Raw genomic sequence first — 19,445 nt, 5'->3', positions numbered from 1 at the left:
ATTAATTTATTTAAAAGACTAAGAGCTTAGAAAATCTGTTCTCGTTTTTCCTATTTCATTTGTCTTCCAGCACTTTTGGAAGTTTGGCAACAAATGTCCTCCTTTCTCTTTGCCTTTTTCTCTTTTCACAGTCACTTGGATCACTCTGCTTCATTTGACCACTTTTTAAAAACTGCTTTGAATCATCATTTGATCTCTGGCAGTGTTGCCAGATTCAGGGTTTTCCATCCTAAAAGTCCTCCAAAGACCACCAGACCCCTCAAAAAAACACCTAAAATATTATTATTAATTAGCAGTAATTAATCCTCCATTATTTATTACTGCCTGATTGGATTGAAAGTCCAACTTTAACACATTTTTAATGATATTATAGCCACCATTTTTGTAGTCAGAGAAAAACATGAAATAAAGGATTCCTATTGAACTTTTCTATTTCTCTTTTATGTTTTGCTGAAATATTAAAAAAAATTAAATAAGGAAAGTTAAAAAACACAAATAATTAAACACTATAGATGTTCTAGAGTAACTTATTAGCCTATCAGGAACTAAAGTGGGAATTGTTCTTCTATTTTTACTTTTAATGAATTTAGGTGAGGTAAAATAAAAGCAAATGTCCTGTGAAACATAATAAAGAGGAGTTTGATTTTTAAAAACATGTAACTGTGAATATAAAAGTGTTAAATAAAACATTAAGACCTAAATCAAGCAGCCTATTACCTAAGATGACTCTGAAAAGTGCTTTTTGTTTTTCTAATTATGTATTAAAAGGAATTTTGTGCAACACCAACAGTAAAAGCCTTCCCAAAAACTTATATATGCATTCATAAACCAATGATCTATTGTTTATAATAATTTAACAGAAAGCTCAGTTGTTTTTCTGCCTCGGTTGGTTTTTTCAGCGCAGCTTCAAGTCGGTTCTGAAGTGAAATGCATGAACTATCAAATAGAAAGGGAGGAAATGGAATTAAAATGTCTGGAATGTCAAACAAACAATAATAAGCTTTACATTATTAGCATACCCTGAGTTAACTAAAGGAACAATCAACCCGACTCACTCAGGATTACGTCATCTCTTGTGTGACACAGATTGCAGCCTGGCGCTGAAATTAAACAGGAATTCGGCAAAATAGCGAATTTTAAGAAAAAAATGATTCAAATGATTCAAATCAAACTTATACATTGCTTTTATGGAACAGGTAAACACATTAATTTTACTATCAGTCAGCTTTAGATCTCATGACGGCAGGTGAGGAAGTGAAGCACTGCCTGTCAGTCACCTGCCTCTCCCCAGACCGCAGATTCCTGCTTGAAAGGCGTTTCAAACAGGAACTGAAAGCTCCAGAACGGATGCCAAACCCGCGCATATTATGTCCATCCACCTAAAGCAACGTTTACTCGCAGAGTCAGAATAAAAAACGCTCAGTCTGGTAATTCTGCTTATGGTGTCTAACATGTGAGTCTCTGGACTTGCTGTAAACTGGAATATACCATTACAGCAGAAGGACAGGGGAGGACCAAACACTTTTGCATGATCAGTACTATAATAGTTCAGGGATTTGTGGTGTTTTATAGAACAGAGATGCATTATGGATGGATGGACTCCTGCTGCTCTTCAGAAACTATGTCCTAGAAGATGAAAGGATTTTTTATTTTGGCTAAAAACATCCTGATCATAACTAATAGACCACTGGGAACACTTTGATGATTGGAGTCATTAAAGTTAAAATAAAAATGCTTTAAAAGACAATAAACCAAGAGTTCCTCTGAGATCGGTTTACACACAGATGCAGCCGTTACACACGACACACACACACACACACACACACACACACACACAACAAAAAGCAAATGAGTCAGTTGGCCTGTTTTTCTCCACTGAACTCCTCATGAAGCAGAACAGGAGGTTTTTTAATGCAGATTATTCTTAAATGTCTGTGATTGCTGCAGACAGAAAGATCTCCATGTAAACACTTCAAAACCCATTTTATTCAGTCAAAGAGAACAAACCAAAGTACAGATTTACTCTTTTGGAATTGTTTTTCTTAATGATGCAAGCCCACGTTAAGGCAGATTCAGCTTTTGAAAGACAGCCAATGAAGAACAGCAAAAACTGAATAAATATATAAATATATCTCTTCTACCGTTTTTCAGATCCCGTTTTATCTGGACAGGTCTTATTTCCAAAACACGATGTTCCTCAGTTCACAAATCCAGATCCCCAAACCGGATCGTCTGTATTGGGTATCTTTAAACGAGAATATAAAAATGGTGCTTTCTAGGGAAACCTAACTTTAACAAAATGCAAAACCGGAGAAGAAATGTCTGCAACATCAAACATCAGAGACGTTTTGCTTCCAAGAAAGAAGTCAAACAAAGGATAAGATCTTCCAGCTCATCGTCATCATCCTGCTTGGTTTAAAAGTCTCTTCTTGACCATGTTTAAGCTGAAGTAAAGGTTTTTTATAACACCAGAGCAAATGTCTAAGCCTGTAACAAAGCTGTGAATTTAGAGAATGAAATCGGTAACTTCCTGAAAAGGAACAGAATGTTCTGGTGCAGAGTTTTTGTAGGAGCTGAAGGTCGACAGTAAACTCCCATTCATGCTGCTTCATGCATTTATGGACTTCTGCGAGTGATCACAGTCAAACAGGAGTCTGCAGAAACGACTAAAGCGACTTTCAGCTTTTAGTTGTGTGGAATCAGAAACGCTGGAGACAGCAGGACTCATCTGTAATGCTTCTTTGGGTCTGGGTTCTGTCACTAACTGAAGGAATGAAAGCACTTTAACGATTTCATCTTCTCATCAAGGAATTTCATTTTCAGCAGCAACCCACAGTTATTCTATCAGAATTCTTCCTCATTTTCTGTTTTTTCTTCCACTGGTCTGAAACCGCCTTAACGTTGACCGGGAGCTGCAGAGCAGAGATCCAAAGATGTAAGGATAACAAGAGATCAAACGTCAGAAAATAAATTGACTTTTTTTTTTATCTCAACCAAAAATGATCAATAAAGAAGAGCCTTTGATGTTAAATGGAAGTTGCCATAATAAGAAATTAGGTTCTATCAGCAGCACATGCTAACACATATAAATGTTAATCAATTCAGTTTCAGTCAATAGTTTGTGAGCAGCTGATTTTTCAGTTATAACTCTAAAAAACTAATAATAAAATCCTAAAATCCATCTGGCTGTGAATGAAATTATGTGTTTCCCGCTTCTGGTTGAAGCAGCAGCGCTCTGGACTCGTGCCACCTGTTGACAGGCTGCTACAGCGACACATTAATAGTGCCGGAGTCTTTTCACAGAAATGACTCCGTTTTCGAAAGAAACACAAAGATGACTTGACATGATTTTCGAGGTCCATCAGGGTGACATTACCACGAAAAGATTTTCATTTTCTCACTTTCAAACCTTCAGGAATCTAGTCGAAATGTCACAGAGCAACACGTATCTATGGCAACCATCAGCATTAAAGTGGGGCAGAATTAGAACAGGAAATGCAAAAGAATAGACCAGGAGTGGATCCCTGGGGATCTCCGCAGTCTAAAGGTAGAGAAGTGGAGCATCTCCCAAACAGACCCAAATTACTGTAAAATGACCCGCTGATGCCCACAGTTGTCAGTAGTTGCACAAAGATCTGGAGTTTCTCAGAAAGCTTTTAAAGCTTTACAGTGGTGGACAAAATTGTTGGTACCCCTCAGTTAAAGAAAGAAAGTCCACACTGCTCACTGAAATGACTCGAAATGTTCAAAAGTAACAATTAAAATTGATTGAAAATTAAATAATCAAAATCAGCCATTACTTTTGAGTTGTTGATGAACAGAATTATTAAAAAAAAAACTATTGAAATAGGGCTGGACAAAAATGATGGTACTCAAAAATTAATATTTTGTTGCACAACCTTTTGAGGCAATCACTGCAATTAAAGGGTTTCTGTATTTGTCAATAAGCCTTCTGCACCTGTCCACAGGTATTTTGGCCCACTCCTCATGAACAAACTGCTCCAGTTGTCTCAGATTTGATGGGTGTCTTCTCCAAATGGCATGTTTCAGCTCCTTCCACAGATGTTCAATGGGATTCAGATCTGGGCTCATAGAAGGCCACTTCAGAATAGTCCAACACTTTTCTCCTAGCCATTCTTTGGGGTTTTTGGCTGAGTGTTTTGGATCGTTGTCCTGTTGGAAGACCCATGACCTGCGACTGAGACCAAGCTTTCTGACACTAGGCAGCACATTTCTATCCAGAATGCCTTGATAATCTTGAGATTTAATTTTACCTGAAACTTCAAGACACCCTGTGGCAGATGCAGCAAAGCAGCCCCAAAACAGAACTGAGCCTCCTCCATGTTTCACTGTATGGACAGTGTTGTTTTCGTTGTATGTTTCATTTTTGAGTCTACCAACATAGAGCTGATGTTCCTTACCAAAAAGCTCCAGTTTTGTCTCATCTGTCCAAAGGACATTTTCCCAGAATGCATTTTTGCAAATTCCAGTCTGGTTTTTTTATGATTCATTTTCAACAGTGGTGTCTTCTTTGGTCGTCTCCTATGAAGTCCACTCTGGCTCCAACAACGATGAATGGTGCGATCTGACACTGATGTACCTTGATCTAGGAGTTCACCTTTAACGTCTTTGGAGGTTGTTCTGGGCTCTTTGGATACAGTTCTAACTATCCGTCTCCTCAATTTGTCATCAATTTTCCTCTTCCAGCCACATCCAGGGTGGTTAGCTACTGTCCCGTGGGTCTTAAACTTCTGAATAATATGTGCCACTGTCATCACAGGAACTTCAAGCTGCTTAGAGATGGTTTTACAGTCTCTACCTTTACCATGTTTGTCTATAATTTTGTTTCTAATGTCCTGGGACAATTCTCTCCATGGCTTTCTGTTGTCCATGATCAGTGTGGTTCACACCTTTTCACCAAACAGCAACGTGACTATTTGTCTCCCTCTAAATAGGCAGACTGACTGATTATGGCTTTGAGAACAGCTGTGATGTCAATTAAAGGACATACCTGAGTTAATCATGCCCCCCTGGGCAATTAGTTCTCAGTCTTTTATGGAGGTACCATCATTTTTGTCCAGCCCTGTTTCATCAGTCTGTTTTTTTTTTTTAAATAATTCTGTTAATCAACAACTCAAAAGTAATGGCTTATTTTGATTATTTAATTTTCGATAAATTTGAATTTTTGTTACTTTTGAACATTTCAAGTAATTTCAGTGAGCATTGTGGACTTTCTGTCTTTATCTGACGGGTACCAACTATTTTGTCCACCACTGTACATGCTGGGTCTTGTTGTCCAAAATAGCTTGTGTGAGCTCCAAGTAGACTGGAATGTTTTTACCATTATCAGAGAAATAAACCTTCTTCCGTCACTGGACGATGGTTTTCCATCTTCCTTTTGTAGAAAGGTTCAAACAGCTCCCCGATGGGAGTAACTTTCTGCCCCGCCTTCTTTGTCTTCTTCCAGCAGAGGCAGAAGCGTCAGGCCGGCAGACCTTCCAGGATCCGCTCTGTGCAGTGGAAGACAAGAGTGAGAAGATGTCAGCTCCCCTCCTGAACAGTCCTGCTGCCACCGCTGATGCAAGTCCCATCCTGAGTCCAACCCGACCGGCTGCAGAGGGGAGCGAGGACAAGCCGGTGGATCAGGACAAAAACGAAGCCGCAGACAGCTCCTCCACCTGGAGCCCAGAGGTACTTCAGGGACTGACGTGATGATCACACACTTCCTTTAAACTCATGCAGACAGATAACGAAACTTTTCTGTTCTATGTTTGGGGAAAGATGAAAGCATCATCTTCACATTTTTCATCTGGGTCCCTGCAACTTTGCCAATGTCTTGCTCACAGACAGCCCATATCCACCCATAATGGCTGTTGTTACCATTTACTGTAAAAGAAAACTGGATTGAGTATATGTGACTGTAAAACAGTTTACGTCCAGCTCCAACCAATCCAGTCGCTGTTTTTCCATGATGTGGATGCCGCCATGTTGGAACCCAAAATCATCAGTAAGCAGTGACTGGTCCAAATTGATCTGAGTCATCATTTCTATTTCAGTTAGGGGCGGGCTTGTTTGAAGGCCACACCCATGCCACTTGAAAGTGGCAAAATCTGTCAAATGCAGAACGAAGCAGCTAAATGTGTAAAACTGAGCCGTCTTTGATCGGTGCTGCATTTCTCCTGTTCTTCCCAGCAGGAACGGACTCTGCACAGCAGCGCTTCGTCTCAGCTGCTGTGTTCCTCCTCTCGACCTCCCATCTGTAAATGTGGAGACCTGGTCCTGTCTTTAGAGTACCGACCCAGCTTGAGAAAGCTGCTGGTCTCTGTCCTTTCAGCACGGGGCGTTCCTGACAAAGACCGCAGTGGGCTGGACTCCTGGCAGGTACACATGCTCCTGCTGCCCACAAAGAAGCAGCGACACAAGACGTCGGTGCAGAAAGGGCCCTGTCCACACTTCAACGAGACCTTACGCTTCTCACACGTAGAGCCAACCGACCTGCACACGTCGGCTGTGCGGTTCCGGCTGTATGCACTAGGGGGCAGGATGTTCCGTGAGAGGATGGTGGGGGAGAAAGTGCTTTGCTTAGGTGGTCTGGATCCACAAGGAGGGACCACGGAGACTACAGTGGTCCTGGAGCCTCGGAGCAACCTGAAGGTGAGATGCGATGCTATTACATGTTGTCACACGCCATCAGCTAACACGCCCCTCTTTCCTCCAGCACGTCGGTTCCCAGTTGAGCTTATCTGCAGCTTCTCAGAGTGACATTGCTTCGTTTACTCAGTCCCTGACCCACGGAGGCGTCCCCGAGCTGCTGCTGGGCCTCTCTTATAATGCCACCACTGGGCGCATGTCTGTGGAGCTCATCAGAGGCAGCCTCTTCAGAAACCTGGCTGTCAGCAGGCCTCCAGGTGTGTATGCTGCCTGCGCCACAGCTTTAATGTTCAGAGTCAGGAAAGAACCAGCTTGCCACAGATGTTCTTCTCCTTCTTCACCCAGACACCTACGGCCGACTGACTCTGCTGAACTCGGTGGGTCAGGAGATCGCTCGGTGCAAGACGTCAGTGCGCCGCGGCCAACCCAACCCAGTCTACAAGGAGACATTTGTCTTCCAGGTGGCGCTGTTCCAGCTGTCCGATGTCACGCTGCTGGTCTCCATTAACACCCGCCGCAGCATGAAGCGCAAAGAGATGGTGGGCTGGATCGCACTGGGGCAGAACAGCAGCGGCAAGGAGGAGCAGCTCCACTGGCAGGTCATGAAGGAGAGCCGAGGACAGCAGGTGTGCCGCTGGCACGTCCTGCTGGAGGCGTAAGGCTCGTCACCGCAGGACCTCCCTTCCTCCAGACGGAGGAGCTTGCAGAACATTCCCTCTTCTTGTAGAGCTACATCAGCCCCACAGGTCAACTGCTGCTTCATCACAGAGCACCTCCTCCCTTCTTCATTCATGCACTCGCACTGCAAGTTCACGCGTCTGTTCAGAGTCACGCGTCACCGAGGTTTCTCTGACGCACGGGGACTTTACCCATCAACCCCTCTGGTGACCAGCTTTCTTTTGTTTCTGCCTCACGATAAAAAGGAGTTTTTTTAAACACCGAAACCAGAACCCAACCCCTGTAGGTCATCATGACATCAAGCTCACCAAACAACACATTTAATAACAAATGGGACACAAAGCAAACTAACATAAAGCAGTTTGTTGGGAAAGGAGCAGCTGTTTGCCTACAATAAAAAAATAAACTCAGGAGTGAAGGTGTGAGGGCGGTTCAGGCTGGAGCCAGAACCCTCCTGGACCCATGGCCCTGCTGGAGCCAGGACCCTGCTGGAGCCAGAACCCTCCTGGACCCATGGCCCTGCTGGACCTAGGACCCTGCTGGATCCAGAACCCTCCTGGACCCATGGCCCTGCTGGAGCCAGGACCCTGCTGGAGCCAGAACCCTCCTGGACCCATGGCCCTGCTGGAGCCAGGACCCTGCTGGATCCAGAACCCTCCTGGACCCATGGCCCTGCTGGAGCCAGGACCCTGCTGGAGCCAGAACCCCTCCTGGACCCATGGCCCTGCTGGAACCAGGACCCTGCTGGAGCCAGAACCCTCCTGGACCCATGGCCCTGCCGGAACCAGGACCCTGCTGGAGCCAGAACCCTCCTGGACCAATGGCCTTGCTGGAGCCAGGACCCTGCTGGAGCCAGAACCCTCCTGGACCCATGGCCCTGCTGGTCCCAAATGCGACTTCAGGCTGCATGCCTGCCTTTGCTTCCTCTACAGCCATACATGAATGAATGAACCTTCTGCAGGTAGAACTCACCTAACCGCTGTTTGCCCCACCCACGGGGGTTTTTGACCCTGCATAACATCTTTTGCTATAAATCAGGAAGGACTCTGAGCTCAACCTGAATGTCATAAAAACCTTTCAACAGTAAATATGCCATCAAATGCAGATCAACTTTATTTTTGGTTGTAAAAAGGTTTACAATATTTTAAATGTACACATTTGGATGTGGAACTGAGCTGCGTGGAGGTGCTTAGGTCTACAATGAATGAACATTAGTGTGACATCTCACCAGAATGTATTTGCTAAATTTGTTTTAATCTAAAAATTGCAAAATGTTCAGCACATTCGAAACATGAAAGTGTCTTTATTTTTCCTTCTGGGCTTCCGTAGCAAATAAGACATGGAACGCCGCTCTGAAGCAAACTTGCACGTTTTCTCAAGGAGACTTCTTCTGGACTGTCCTCTGCATTTCTTGAAGCATTTAAAGAAACATAACTGGCAAAAATAGCAGATTTCCCAGAATGCCTTTGTTTCAAATTCCCATTGACTGACTGAGATTCCATCCTCTGTATTTTGCACGTGTCTCGTGTATTCACACTGACGATAAACAGACAAAGTCCCACAGTGTCACTAACATGGTGGTGAATGCCGCTTTGTGGAGCTCCGCCTCCTCCTCCACCTGTCAGAGTTCCTACCGGCTCCGGCAGCTGTGAACATGCTGCTATGGTTGCTCTGAGAATACAACCGTGTCCTCCTGTCTGCGCTCTCTGGATGCAGAGCCGGTATGCTTCAGCTGTGGTGGAGGGTGTTCACTCGTCTGACACAGAACCTCCACCAATGAAGGAATTACTGCATGTTACCAAAATGGGATCAGGGAGGACGACTGTTTTACTTCCGCTTGACTTCATTTGGGCTCTTCAGGTGGTTCTTTACATTTTATTCCTCACATGATAGATTATTTAACGTTGATGCCACCGAAGAGAACAAAGTCAAAAGCAAAACTCCCTCGGGTTGAAAGGGTAACAATGGAGGTGCGGCAGTCATGCACTGTGAGTTGCTGAGTCAAAGATCAGCTCTCCTCCCACATTCACAGCACAGATGTATATTTTATGCATGTTGGACTGTTGTGCAAAACCCAACGTACTTATTAGAAGACCTTGATGCATCTGGTGTGTTTTTCATTGTTCCCGTAAGTCTGCATGTTCACCAGGATCCCAGCGTGGACTGTAGATGTGACAATCAGACTGAGCTGCACATGTGAAAATATTTTTTTTACTATCGGATGAAGTGCCTGTAACTTTTGGAGATGTCAGACGGGTGACACACATTTGCATGAAGCCTCCTGTTGAAGTTCAGATGTTTGCTCCTGCGCTGCAAGTATTTTAGGTTGTGTGAAACACAATGCAATGCCCCCCTCAAAAAAAAAAAAGTTAATACAGTTATAAATGAAGTTTGTCAATAAATTAAAACTGTAATTTCAGACTTATTTCTTTCTCTGTACATGCATCGAAGAAAAAAAGGATCAAACTACAGTCTGACTTTTCCAGATTGATATATGTTTTGTGTTTTTTTGTTCTCTTTTCCTCTGAACTTCTGAAAGATGTCCTTGGTCGGTAAAATGCACAGCTGCTTCAGTGGGGTTACAGTCATGCAGGGGTTTTTTGCTGTTGCACAGGTCTGCATCCTGCTGTGCTCTCACCATCCTGATGCAGGTCACAGTTTCAGCAAGCTTCATGCTGCTTTTAAAGCCCCACTCCGTTCATTTTCTGATTTATTTTCAAAGTGTTTCAGTGGTCTATTAACTATGATGATGCTGTTTTTAAGCAAAATCCAAAAACCTGTGCTGTTTTCTTGAATATAGTTTCTGCAGAGTGGCAGGAATTCATCAGAAATTTATCTGACTGTTGGCGTGGAGCAACCCTGCCCCCCTCCCCATTGCTGGGAGTTGGGAGCAGGCAGCTTGTGGCCCGCCCGTCCTATTTTCTACGTCACTAATAATCTCTGTTACAAACTGCATTTTTTTCGTCTGCTCCTGTTTAACAAGGATTAGAATAAAGAGATTTGCAGAAATCCAATTTTAAGGTTAATTTTCGTCAAATGTGTTCTCCGTCATCAGAAAAAAAGAACATGTTCTAAACTCCAAAAACACCACTTTCATTGGAGTGGGTCTTTAAACACAAGTTTCGCTCCGACACTTTCTCAATTCAAACGCTTCAGGGTGAAAAGATGATGAATCTGCTCTGAGCTTCTCACAAACCCTGCAGTCCTGGTCTGGACTCTGCATGCTGAGCTCATGCAGTATCCAGAGAAGACTCTGCATGTTTGTCATTGTCAATAAAAACCAAACTATCCCGCTGTGGTCACGTGTCCTTGTGTCGTCCTCTCTTCCCGGCAACACCTCGCACCTTTCTGTTTGAAATTGATGCTTTCTGAGGGAGAAAGCCCCAAACAAAGACGATGTGGGATCTGTGAGGGCCTGCAGCAGAGAAGATCCTCAGGTTCCCTGGAGGTTTCCAGGCAGAAAGCAAAAAAAAAAAAAAAAAGAAAGGGCTAAATCCAAACACGTCTGATGCGGTAAAATGATGACCAAAGTTTGAGCGTCATCTCTGTGCACAATCCATCTCCTAGCAACAAGAAACAGTTGCCTGCGTGGGCACCAATGAGGGCGGGCGGCGTGTGTTGCATCTAAAGAGACATTTGAGGAGTCAGGAGAGCAGCGAGGGTCCAACCTCAACAGGAGCTTCAGTCCGTCCGTCTGCAGGGACCCGCACAAACCCGAGGCCGAGCTGGTGGGGGTCCCAAACATCCAAGTGAGGAGGAGAGCATCCTATCAGGAGGGGTAGGGGCACTGACGGAGAGCTGCACAGGCACTGGAGAAGGTAAGAGGCTTGAGACAAATATAACTTTGTTTATGTTTGATTTTCTCTAACATGTTTTTTATGCTTAGGGTATTTATCTACGTTTGCATTTATCTGGATTTCTCTAAAATATCAGGGAGTCACGGAAAAGTAGATCAAACTTAAGCGATTTCCAAAAGGGAAAGAACGGGTTAGTTAATTATTCAATGAGATCCTAAAAATATAAGCCGGTTTCATTAATGTGTTTACTTACCACTCAGCTGCTTCTTAAACCAGAAGTGAGCAACACATCTCTGAATATTGACACACAAACTTTTACTGATTGACTTTCTTGACAGTTTTATTTATTGTTCATAGTTCAATGTGTTTGTTTTGAAGTAATTTGACAAAAAAACGTGGGTATTTGATTAGACTCTTAAAAATATGCGCCCTTCTGGCCGATGTGTTGGAGGCTCCTATATTTGCTTTTCAGAACAGGATGTTCAAATAAAAAGAACCATTCATTCAAGGTGAGGAGCTTTTCCAGTTTCTCTGACATGGACACAGATGTTGATAGCACTAATCGGGTTTTTCCGATTCCTGTTGGATCCATTGACTATCAGAGAACTTTACCCAGCGAGAGTGACGTATGGAAAATGCTTTACCTCTGGCTCCAACAAAAAGGAAATCAAAGCCACACCCCTGCCACTTAAAAGCGGTCTACACGAAATCTGTCAATCAAACATTTCAAACGTTGGACATGAGACCACATAGTTTCACTGAGGTGTCTGATTGTTTTGTTAATAACTGGAATAACTTCTTTATAGAAGTGTATGGGAGCCAGCGGGTACTTCCTGTTTGGAATGCCAGGGGGAGGGGTCACTCCGTCCAATTCTCATATACAGTCAATTGTTGGGTCTTAATCTTGAGGATCAGATCTAATGCTTTTAGTTCTTGTCTTTTGTTCCTGAAGCTGGGATTCCCCTCTTGGTGTGGATCATGCAGATGTTGTTTGCTGGTTTTGGAGAAATGGGAGACATGGGGCTCTTATGCACATTTAACCCTTGTGCTATCCTAGGCACTTTAACATTGGGAGTTGGGTCATCTAGACCCACTAGACAGTGCACTGACTGAACCTTTTTTCTTCAATGATTTGTGATCTTCACTGGTGTCCATGGATTACATGAAATCTTTCCACCTTTATCCACCTTTGTCATGGTAGGGAGAACACGTCAATGTAAGGGTGGGGTCATCTAAGATAGCACAAGGGTTAATTTCTTCAATGTACATCGTTGGTACAAACACTGAACGTCAGGAAGCAATGACAGGTTTCCCAAATGCTGTGGAAGTGAAGATGTTGAAGATTGAGAACCAGGCCCCAGTGAGTCCTTCATTACCAAATGACAATAGAGATAATGAGATATTGTGTGGATGCTTATGCTGGATGTCTTGACCATCGTCAACACTTCCAAATACCGTACAGTCGTGACTGGAACCAACAGACAACACATCAGTGGTGCTGTGAATGAGGGACAATCAGAACCAGAAGCTGCCATGTGATGAAGAAGGTGACAGGCTACAGGAAGCTACTGTGTCTCTCCAGAGGGTGTGATGGGAAAGGACATTTAAGGTTCTGAGAAAAAGGTAAAAAGGACCAAAAGTTTCTGTACGATGACAGAAGCTAGAAAAAGATGACAAATTGTTTGCACTGAACTGTTTCCCTTCATTAACAGAAGAACGTCAGGGGAGAAGTGAAAAAGCACAGGGGGGAGGATGGCCTCCTCAAACATGGGGCCTCAGAACATTATCCACCAACCCTCACAGTAGCAGATAGGAGTCTTACAAATAAAGATTGGCCTCTTGCAGTGCAAAATGGGTAATCTGCCAGCTAGCATGTGGCAAAGACCCGATATCCTGTTGCAAATCTTTTGTTTTGTTTTAGGAGCTGTGACTCCTCCCAGTTGGGTCCGCCCACTCTTCCATTCTCACTTTGTGGTGCATTCACAGCTACCTGCCCTCAGTTTGTTGAACCATGCTGTACATCAGTCTTGATTCTTCACCCAGTGACTCAGTCGTGACCTTCTCACAGCTTTGGTGTGAAAAACTGACACATTTTAGTTTGAGGTTTTTCAATTTAGTATTTGTTGTTTATCCTTTTAAAAAAAAAATTTAAAGGAAATTCCTTTGGTCTTTCTACTGAGACCCTGTCGGAGTTCTTGCATGCTCATGGCTTTTCACTTTTTTCGTTGCAGATCTTGTGCAGCTATGACTTGCTGTATTTCAGCTGTGACAGTTCCAGACACTGGTAAGGTTGTTTGATGACTGGCAGTGGTAGCTTCCAGGATGGTTCATCCTCTTTGTCCTTCAGTCTTCTACTGTCTGCTCCCAGACTAAATCTTGGCATCCGGTTCAGTGAGGAGCTTTCTTTTCCATTGACCTGGCCTTGTTGTTGGACCAGCTGTCCTTGTATGGAGTTGGAAAGGGCTGGTTGTAGTTTGGTATCAAGTCCAGGATTTTCAGGTGACTGGGCGATGCTGCACTGTTGGTGGTACATCTTGTCGGTCCTCTGGCATCTCTTGTTCCGGGTCCTCCGAGCTGCCCGGCCTGGTGTGCCAACGTCAAGCCCACTAAACCCAAGGGTTTGGGATCTGTGGGGCAGGAGGTGCTGGGGATGAGTTGTGCTGCAAAGATGCTGACACCAACTGGAAGACAGGATGGACGGCACCTTCTGGTTTCTCTCTTTTTTTTTAGCTTTTTTGTGTTTGTAATTTCTCTTTTACTTATGTTTGTTTTTGTGTATTTTTTTACGAGGGGCTTATTTGATTACTTTATTGCATGAGTCGGAATTGGTGTTTTTGTTTGTTTTTATATACAACACCTTGAACTGTTTTCTTTACACGAAAGGTGCTTTAGAGATAAAATTAATTTGAATTTGGTTGTGGTAGCAAACATTTCTGCAGCCTGCACCACATTTGAAGCCACAGCCCCAGAAGTCCACACCACCCATCGGGCAGGTTTCTCATTGGGTGGTGGGGGCAGATGTACTTCCCTTTTTCAAATGCAGATGCTCTCTGTTGCTCCATTTGATTCCTTCATCTAGATCCTCTCCCAGTGGTGTGTTCAAGTCCTGAATTTGTTTTAGGACATTTTCTCATCCTTCCTGGTCCATTTGTTTTCCCCACAGGAGCCTGAAGGAGGATGAAGACGTTCACACAGACTCAGACATAACCCCAGGCCGCAGATTTCAGGTCATCGAGAGCAGGTAACAGGATACTGTCTACCTTACAGATTTCCATCAAAAGTAAAACATCGGCCTTTCAAACGAGTTTTGTGAAGAAAAACACTGTGAAAAGAGAGCAAATTCAGTTTTGAAGACACTTCCTAAACATTTTTAAGGATAAGTCAAGTCAAGTCAACTTTATTTATAAAGCGCTTTTAAAACAGCAGAAGCTGACCAAAGTGGTTAACAATGCAGAATAAAAACAAAACAACAATACTTTCAATAATAAAATTAATAAAAACTTAAATGGTTGCTGCAGCAGATTTATGTTAACACTTTGGACTGTTCACACAGAAATATGTTTCGTTTTTCTTACTTTAAAAGATAAGTTAAATTAATGTTTATTTTTTGTTGTTGCAGTTACGTAAACATATGAAATCAGTGCTAATAGACTGTTTGTGTCAGAAGCTGAAAGCTGCTGATCAGAATGCCATGCTAGACTGTCAGAACTGAGATCAACTGAAGATCTGAAACCAGAGCCTCCTGGAGCTCCTCGTGAGCCACATCAGCCCCTCAGCAACCATCCGTCAACATGCAGCCACAAAAATGTTGCTGAGAAAGAAAATCCCCCAAACATTAATATTTGAACCAAACTACGAGAAGATTATTTAGATCTGTGAAAAATCTTTTCAAGTTTTTACAGTAGACTTAGCAAAGAGCTGAAAGGATAGAGCACCACCTTGTGACAGGAGAATATAGCACAATTCACTGTTTATTTTCTACTAATCCTCTAAATGCCACAAATATGAACACTTTTTCAGTAATGTTACATGTGAATGATGACAAGCAGAAACACAACTTCAGTAGTACAGCTCTAAAAAAAAACAATTGCTCCTTTAAATGTGATCGTACTGTCAAGGGTTCTAATGTGAATGTCAGATACTTTTGGGGTTCACAGCTTAGTTAAAACTAGATCAAATCCAGTTTGTTGTTGGGACAAAACCTTTACAATCTGCTGCCGTCTCCAGGTTCAGAATTCTCCAGTTTCCTGGACATTTAGTGTTTTCAAAGATAGCCAATGATGTTTCTTTGTTTTGCATTTGGGGGGAGAACAAAGCAGAACCAAGTCAAAATGCTCGTTTAGGCTTTTGCTAAAACAGGAAAGAAGCTAAATATGTGTCTATCTTTTTGCACAGTTTACAACAATTTAGTGTTCTACTTACGAGTGCAAATGTGTCCCTTTGGTGACCCTTTACTGAGGAATGAAGCTTTCAAAACAAAGTCTCAAAGTGATGAAGTTGACTCGGTTCCACAGAATTTGAAGTCTTGAGTCTTTCACTCTGAAATTTGGGGTTAATTGATTGATGACAAGCAGGTTTCAGAACAAAAGAAAATACAATAAACAAACATAGATATATCAAGTCTAGATATATTGTAATACATAACTTGATCATAATATAAATTACGGAAGATGATGTTATCATTCTGATATTATAATTGCTCTCAATCATAAATTCAAATAATATTAGCACTAACTCAGTGCGCACAAAGGACACATCAAATCCATTAAATATGATTAAATATGGTCGGACAGAGTTTGATAAATTGTTTAAGAGAGAGTGGGTGAAAGCGAAATTATAATCCCACCCCTGTTATGATTTACTTAACCTTTTTTTTTTTACATTGTTGCTATTAAGTAAAAAATGTCACTCTTAAACTGTCACTTTAAATCTTCTCATTGCCACTTTTGCACTGACCTATTTAGATTGCTGTTATTATTATTATTGTTATTTTTATAGGCAAAGTTTGAAAAACTACTCTACTTAGAATTCTTAGTACTTTATGAGTCAGTCCACCCACCCACCCATCTATCTATCTATCTATCTATCTATCTATCTATCTATCTATCTATCTATCTATCTATCTATCTATCTATCTATCTATCTATCTATCTATCTATCTATCTATCTATCTATCTATCTATTATCTATCTATCTATCTATCTATCTATCTATCTATCTATCTATCTATCTATCTATCTATCTATCTATCTATCTATCTATCTATCTATCTATCTATCTATCTATCTATCTATCTATCTATCTATCTATCTATCTATCTATCTATCTATCTATCTATCTATCTATCTATCTATCTATCTATCTATCTATCTATCTATCTATCTATCTATCTATCTATCTATCTATCTATCTATCTATCTATCTATCTATCTATCTATCTATCTATCTATCTATCTATCTATCTATCTATCTATCTATCTATCTATCTATCTATCTATCTATCTATCTATCTATCTATCTATCTATCTATCTATCTATCTATCTATCCATCCATCCATCCATCCATCCATCCATCCATCCATCCATCCATCCATCCATCCATCCATCCATCCATCCATCCATCCATCCATCCATCCATCCATCCATCCATCCATCCATCCATCCATCCATCCATCCATCCGCTGGGGTACACCCTGTGGAGGCCGCCAATCTCTTATAGGGCCACACTTATTCACTCACATTTAGACCTAGGGTCAATTTAGAGATTCCAATGAACCCAGTCAACACATTTTGGACTGTGGGAAGATGGCCTCAGTGCCCTGAGAAAGCCCAAACATACAGGAGAAGATACAAACTCTGCACTGAAAGTTCCGAGTCGAGTGCAACCTCTTTCTCAAATGTAGCCTATTTACCAAGTAACGAAGAAGACGTCCTTATTGATTATTGATTATACATTATGAAACTATTCCAGATATCAATATTACACATCATGCAACAAAGAAGAATTGCTCTTTCATCTGAAAGCCCTTTTGCACTTTTTCCTCATCTCCTTATTGTGAAACAAAGTTTCTTTGTGCATTTTGGGGAGTTGGTGAATACTTTCATTCTTTGACTGACTTGTGTTTTGTTGCCTCAGAATCTGTCTCCCATCAGAGAAACCAAACCATTCAACAACGTCGAAAGTTGCGTACTTCAAGAGGAAGTATGCGGAGGAGGAGGATTTGCACGGAGGCCTACGAGGATATTTTCAAAAAGTAAAAATCTTTCTTTTGTTCTTGACATTTTGCTCAGAAGACTTTCCAGACCCTTGTGCTTGTTGCTCCCTTACCTCCACCTCTCCATTTAAACGCATTTCTTCTGCATTTTGAATTTATTTCTTCTGGTGTTGATGCAAAGATGTGGTAACAAGCCTTAGACCATCTTTAGAAAAGCCCCCCCACAAAACAAAGAGGAGAAGCTCAATCTCAGCTGTTGTCTCTGTTTGCAGCACCTGATCCTGCAGGAGGAACGGAGCTGCATCCGGAAACTGTCGCTGGAGAAGCTCCGGTTTCTAGAAGACCCGGAGGTCTACCTGAGGCGCTCCGTCCTCATTAACAATCTGCTGAGGAAGATCCACCATGAAGAGGAGAAGCTGGAAGCAGAGGAGGAAGAGGAGGCAGAGGGAGAGGTAGAGGAGGAAGAAAAAAGGGTTATTGTTGCTGGTACACAGGGCCAGGGCTGGTTGGAGCACCCTGACAGAAAGAGAGTAAAGGTTCTGGTCACAGACTGCTGCCCCCAGCCATGTGGCCTGGAGGAGCTGCAGAGCTACAGGCTGGTGCCCTGCTACGCCCCTGCGGGCTGCCTGTACAGCCTCCAAACCTGCCCAGGCCTCCACCCAAACCAGGTGCTGCTGTGCAACGTGGACGACCACGGCTGAGCTGAACTGTGCGTTTTCAGAGCAGTGGTCCCAGAGTCCCTTCACACCTGGTTGCATTTCAGAGGCAGCCTGAAAACGTGGCCACTCTTTCACTGGAGGCTGCGTGATCTGCTGCCTGCAGGGTGACACCTCCTCTCCTTTCTGACAGGGAGCAGAACAGTGCAGAGCCTGGAGCTCAATAACCCAGAGGATCAACAGGGTATCAGGCTGAGGTCCAGCTCCAGTTTGTGAAGCTTCTCTGTCACCCTCTTGTGGTTCTGATTTTTGCTGTTATTGTTGGTCATGTGAACCAGGAGCGTCTGTCCTACCGTGAAGCAGCTGCTGCGTTTGCTGTAGGAAAAATTTCTCTTCAGTTGCGTAAACATTTGATTTTGTCACAGTCACTAAACAATCAGAAAAGACAGCTGTGTTCAAACCCTAATATTTATGAGAGTTTCATAAGAATGGGACTAAAAAAATATGTAAAGAAGCAATGAAAGCCTCATTGTAATTCATGATAAAAATCATACAAACACTGCCAAATTACTTTGATCTCATTCAGAATCAGATTATTTCAAAATGTGTGAGAGTACATGTCAGTCATTTCATGTGATTTGTGTAGGAGACTCCTTCACACCTCCTGTAGATGTTTCTGCTTTGCATTCGGCTCGCTGTTCCATCCCTGGTGTCTTTGCTTCTCTTTACATGCATGGTGTTCATAAAAAAAACATACTACAAATGAATTCTTCACAGAAATTTTTGTGAACAAACATCAGCAAAATAACTAAATCTTTGGGAGCAAAACATCCTTTAAAATTAGCCTTTTTTCCCCCCATCTTCTGGTGGGTTTTCTGGTAGCTTTGATGCGTGTGATGATGCTGCACAAAGCTGCTGTCTTTGCTCCGAGTGCACAGCTTCTGTCCAGAACTTTCTCAGAAAAAAGGCAGCTGAAAAAGAAGAGCTTCATATTTTAACCTGAAATTCTATATTTTGATGAAAATGTCATATTTCAGATGATATTTTGAAAAACTTTTTGTCCTCAAATGAGGTGTGTGATGTGTTTGTCTGCAGCTTCAGCACCAGCTCTGTTTTTCAAAATAAAATTGTTTCATGAGAACTTAAAGACCCTGATCTCTTCTCTTTTTTTTGGGATTGTAACTGCTGCCACAGCAGAACCTCCACATGACTGACCGTCCTCTGCTGAGCATAAGAATGAGCTTTACATTCATGGAATCGTGCAACACCAGCAGACCTTGGGGCAAAGATTTTAGCCGTAGCTCTGCTCCTGTTTGCAAGATAAAACAAATAAGAGGATTACACAAATTATTTCAGGGATAAACTTATGAGTGAAGAAGCATAATTTCTAAAAGGTTACAATTTGAGTTCAAATTGTATGAAATAGAAATATAGTTGATGTCTGGATT

The 19,445-nt window shown here is 42.4% G+C and overlaps 2 protein-coding genes across 5 annotated transcripts in view; both read left to right on the top strand.

Annotated features, from left to right (window-relative positions):
• The window catches only part of syt16 (synaptotagmin 16), a 28,127-nt gene extending 17,507 nt beyond the window's left edge, over positions 1-10,620 (top strand). For 2 of the 4 annotated variants that reach the window (XM_023952034.1, XM_023952031.1), the window contains exons 4-7: positions 5,468-5,691; positions 6,193-6,654; positions 6,719-6,908; positions 6,997-10,620. In XM_023952034.1, coding sequence (XP_023807802.1) covers positions 5,468-5,691; positions 6,193-6,654; positions 6,719-6,908; positions 6,997-7,310 — 1,190 coding nt within the window. In that variant the 3' untranslated portion in view covers positions 7,311-10,620. The remainder of the gene's footprint in view (positions 1-5,467; positions 5,692-6,192; positions 6,655-6,718; positions 6,909-6,996) is intronic. The other 2 variants (XM_023952033.1, XM_023952032.1) reach the window with 2 other exon arrangements.
• LOC110017551 lies at positions 8,904-19,144 on the top strand. The gene is made up of 5 exons (XM_020713851.1): positions 8,904-8,977; positions 11,112-11,147; positions 14,290-14,367; positions 17,263-17,380; positions 17,614-19,144. The coding sequence occupies exons 1-5, from the start codon at positions 8,904-8,906 to the stop codon at positions 18,040-18,042; spliced, it is 735 nt and encodes a 244-aa protein (XP_020569510.1). The 3' UTR covers positions 18,043-19,144.
• Positions 19,145-19,445: the final 301 nt, after the last annotated feature.

This window comes from Oryzias latipes, chromosome 22 (assembly GCF_002234675.1).
Source record: "Oryzias latipes chromosome 22, ASM223467v1".
NCBI lineage: Eukaryota > Metazoa > Chordata > Actinopteri > Beloniformes > Adrianichthyidae > Oryzias > Oryzias latipes.
The sequence above is the reverse complement of the archived record's forward strand: the minus strand, read 5'-3'. Positions and strand labels throughout refer to the sequence as shown.

What these genes read in the sequence shown, in the direction of transcription:
- LOC110017551 (XM_020713851.1), top strand. Translation starts at nt 8,904, where the DNA reads ATGGTGGTGAATGCCGCTTTGTGGAGCTCCGCCTCCTCCTCCACCTGT. An exon ending in CTGCACAGGCACTGGAGAAG is followed by an intron (nt 11,148 to 14,289) that starts GTAAGAGGCTTG and finishes TTTTCCCCACAG; the next exon opens with GAGCCTGAAGGAGGATGAAG. An exon ending in TTTCAGGTCATCGAGAGCAG is followed by an intron (nt 14,368 to 17,262) that starts GTAACAGGATAC and finishes TTGTTGCCTCAG; the next exon opens with AATCTGTCTCCCATCAGAGA.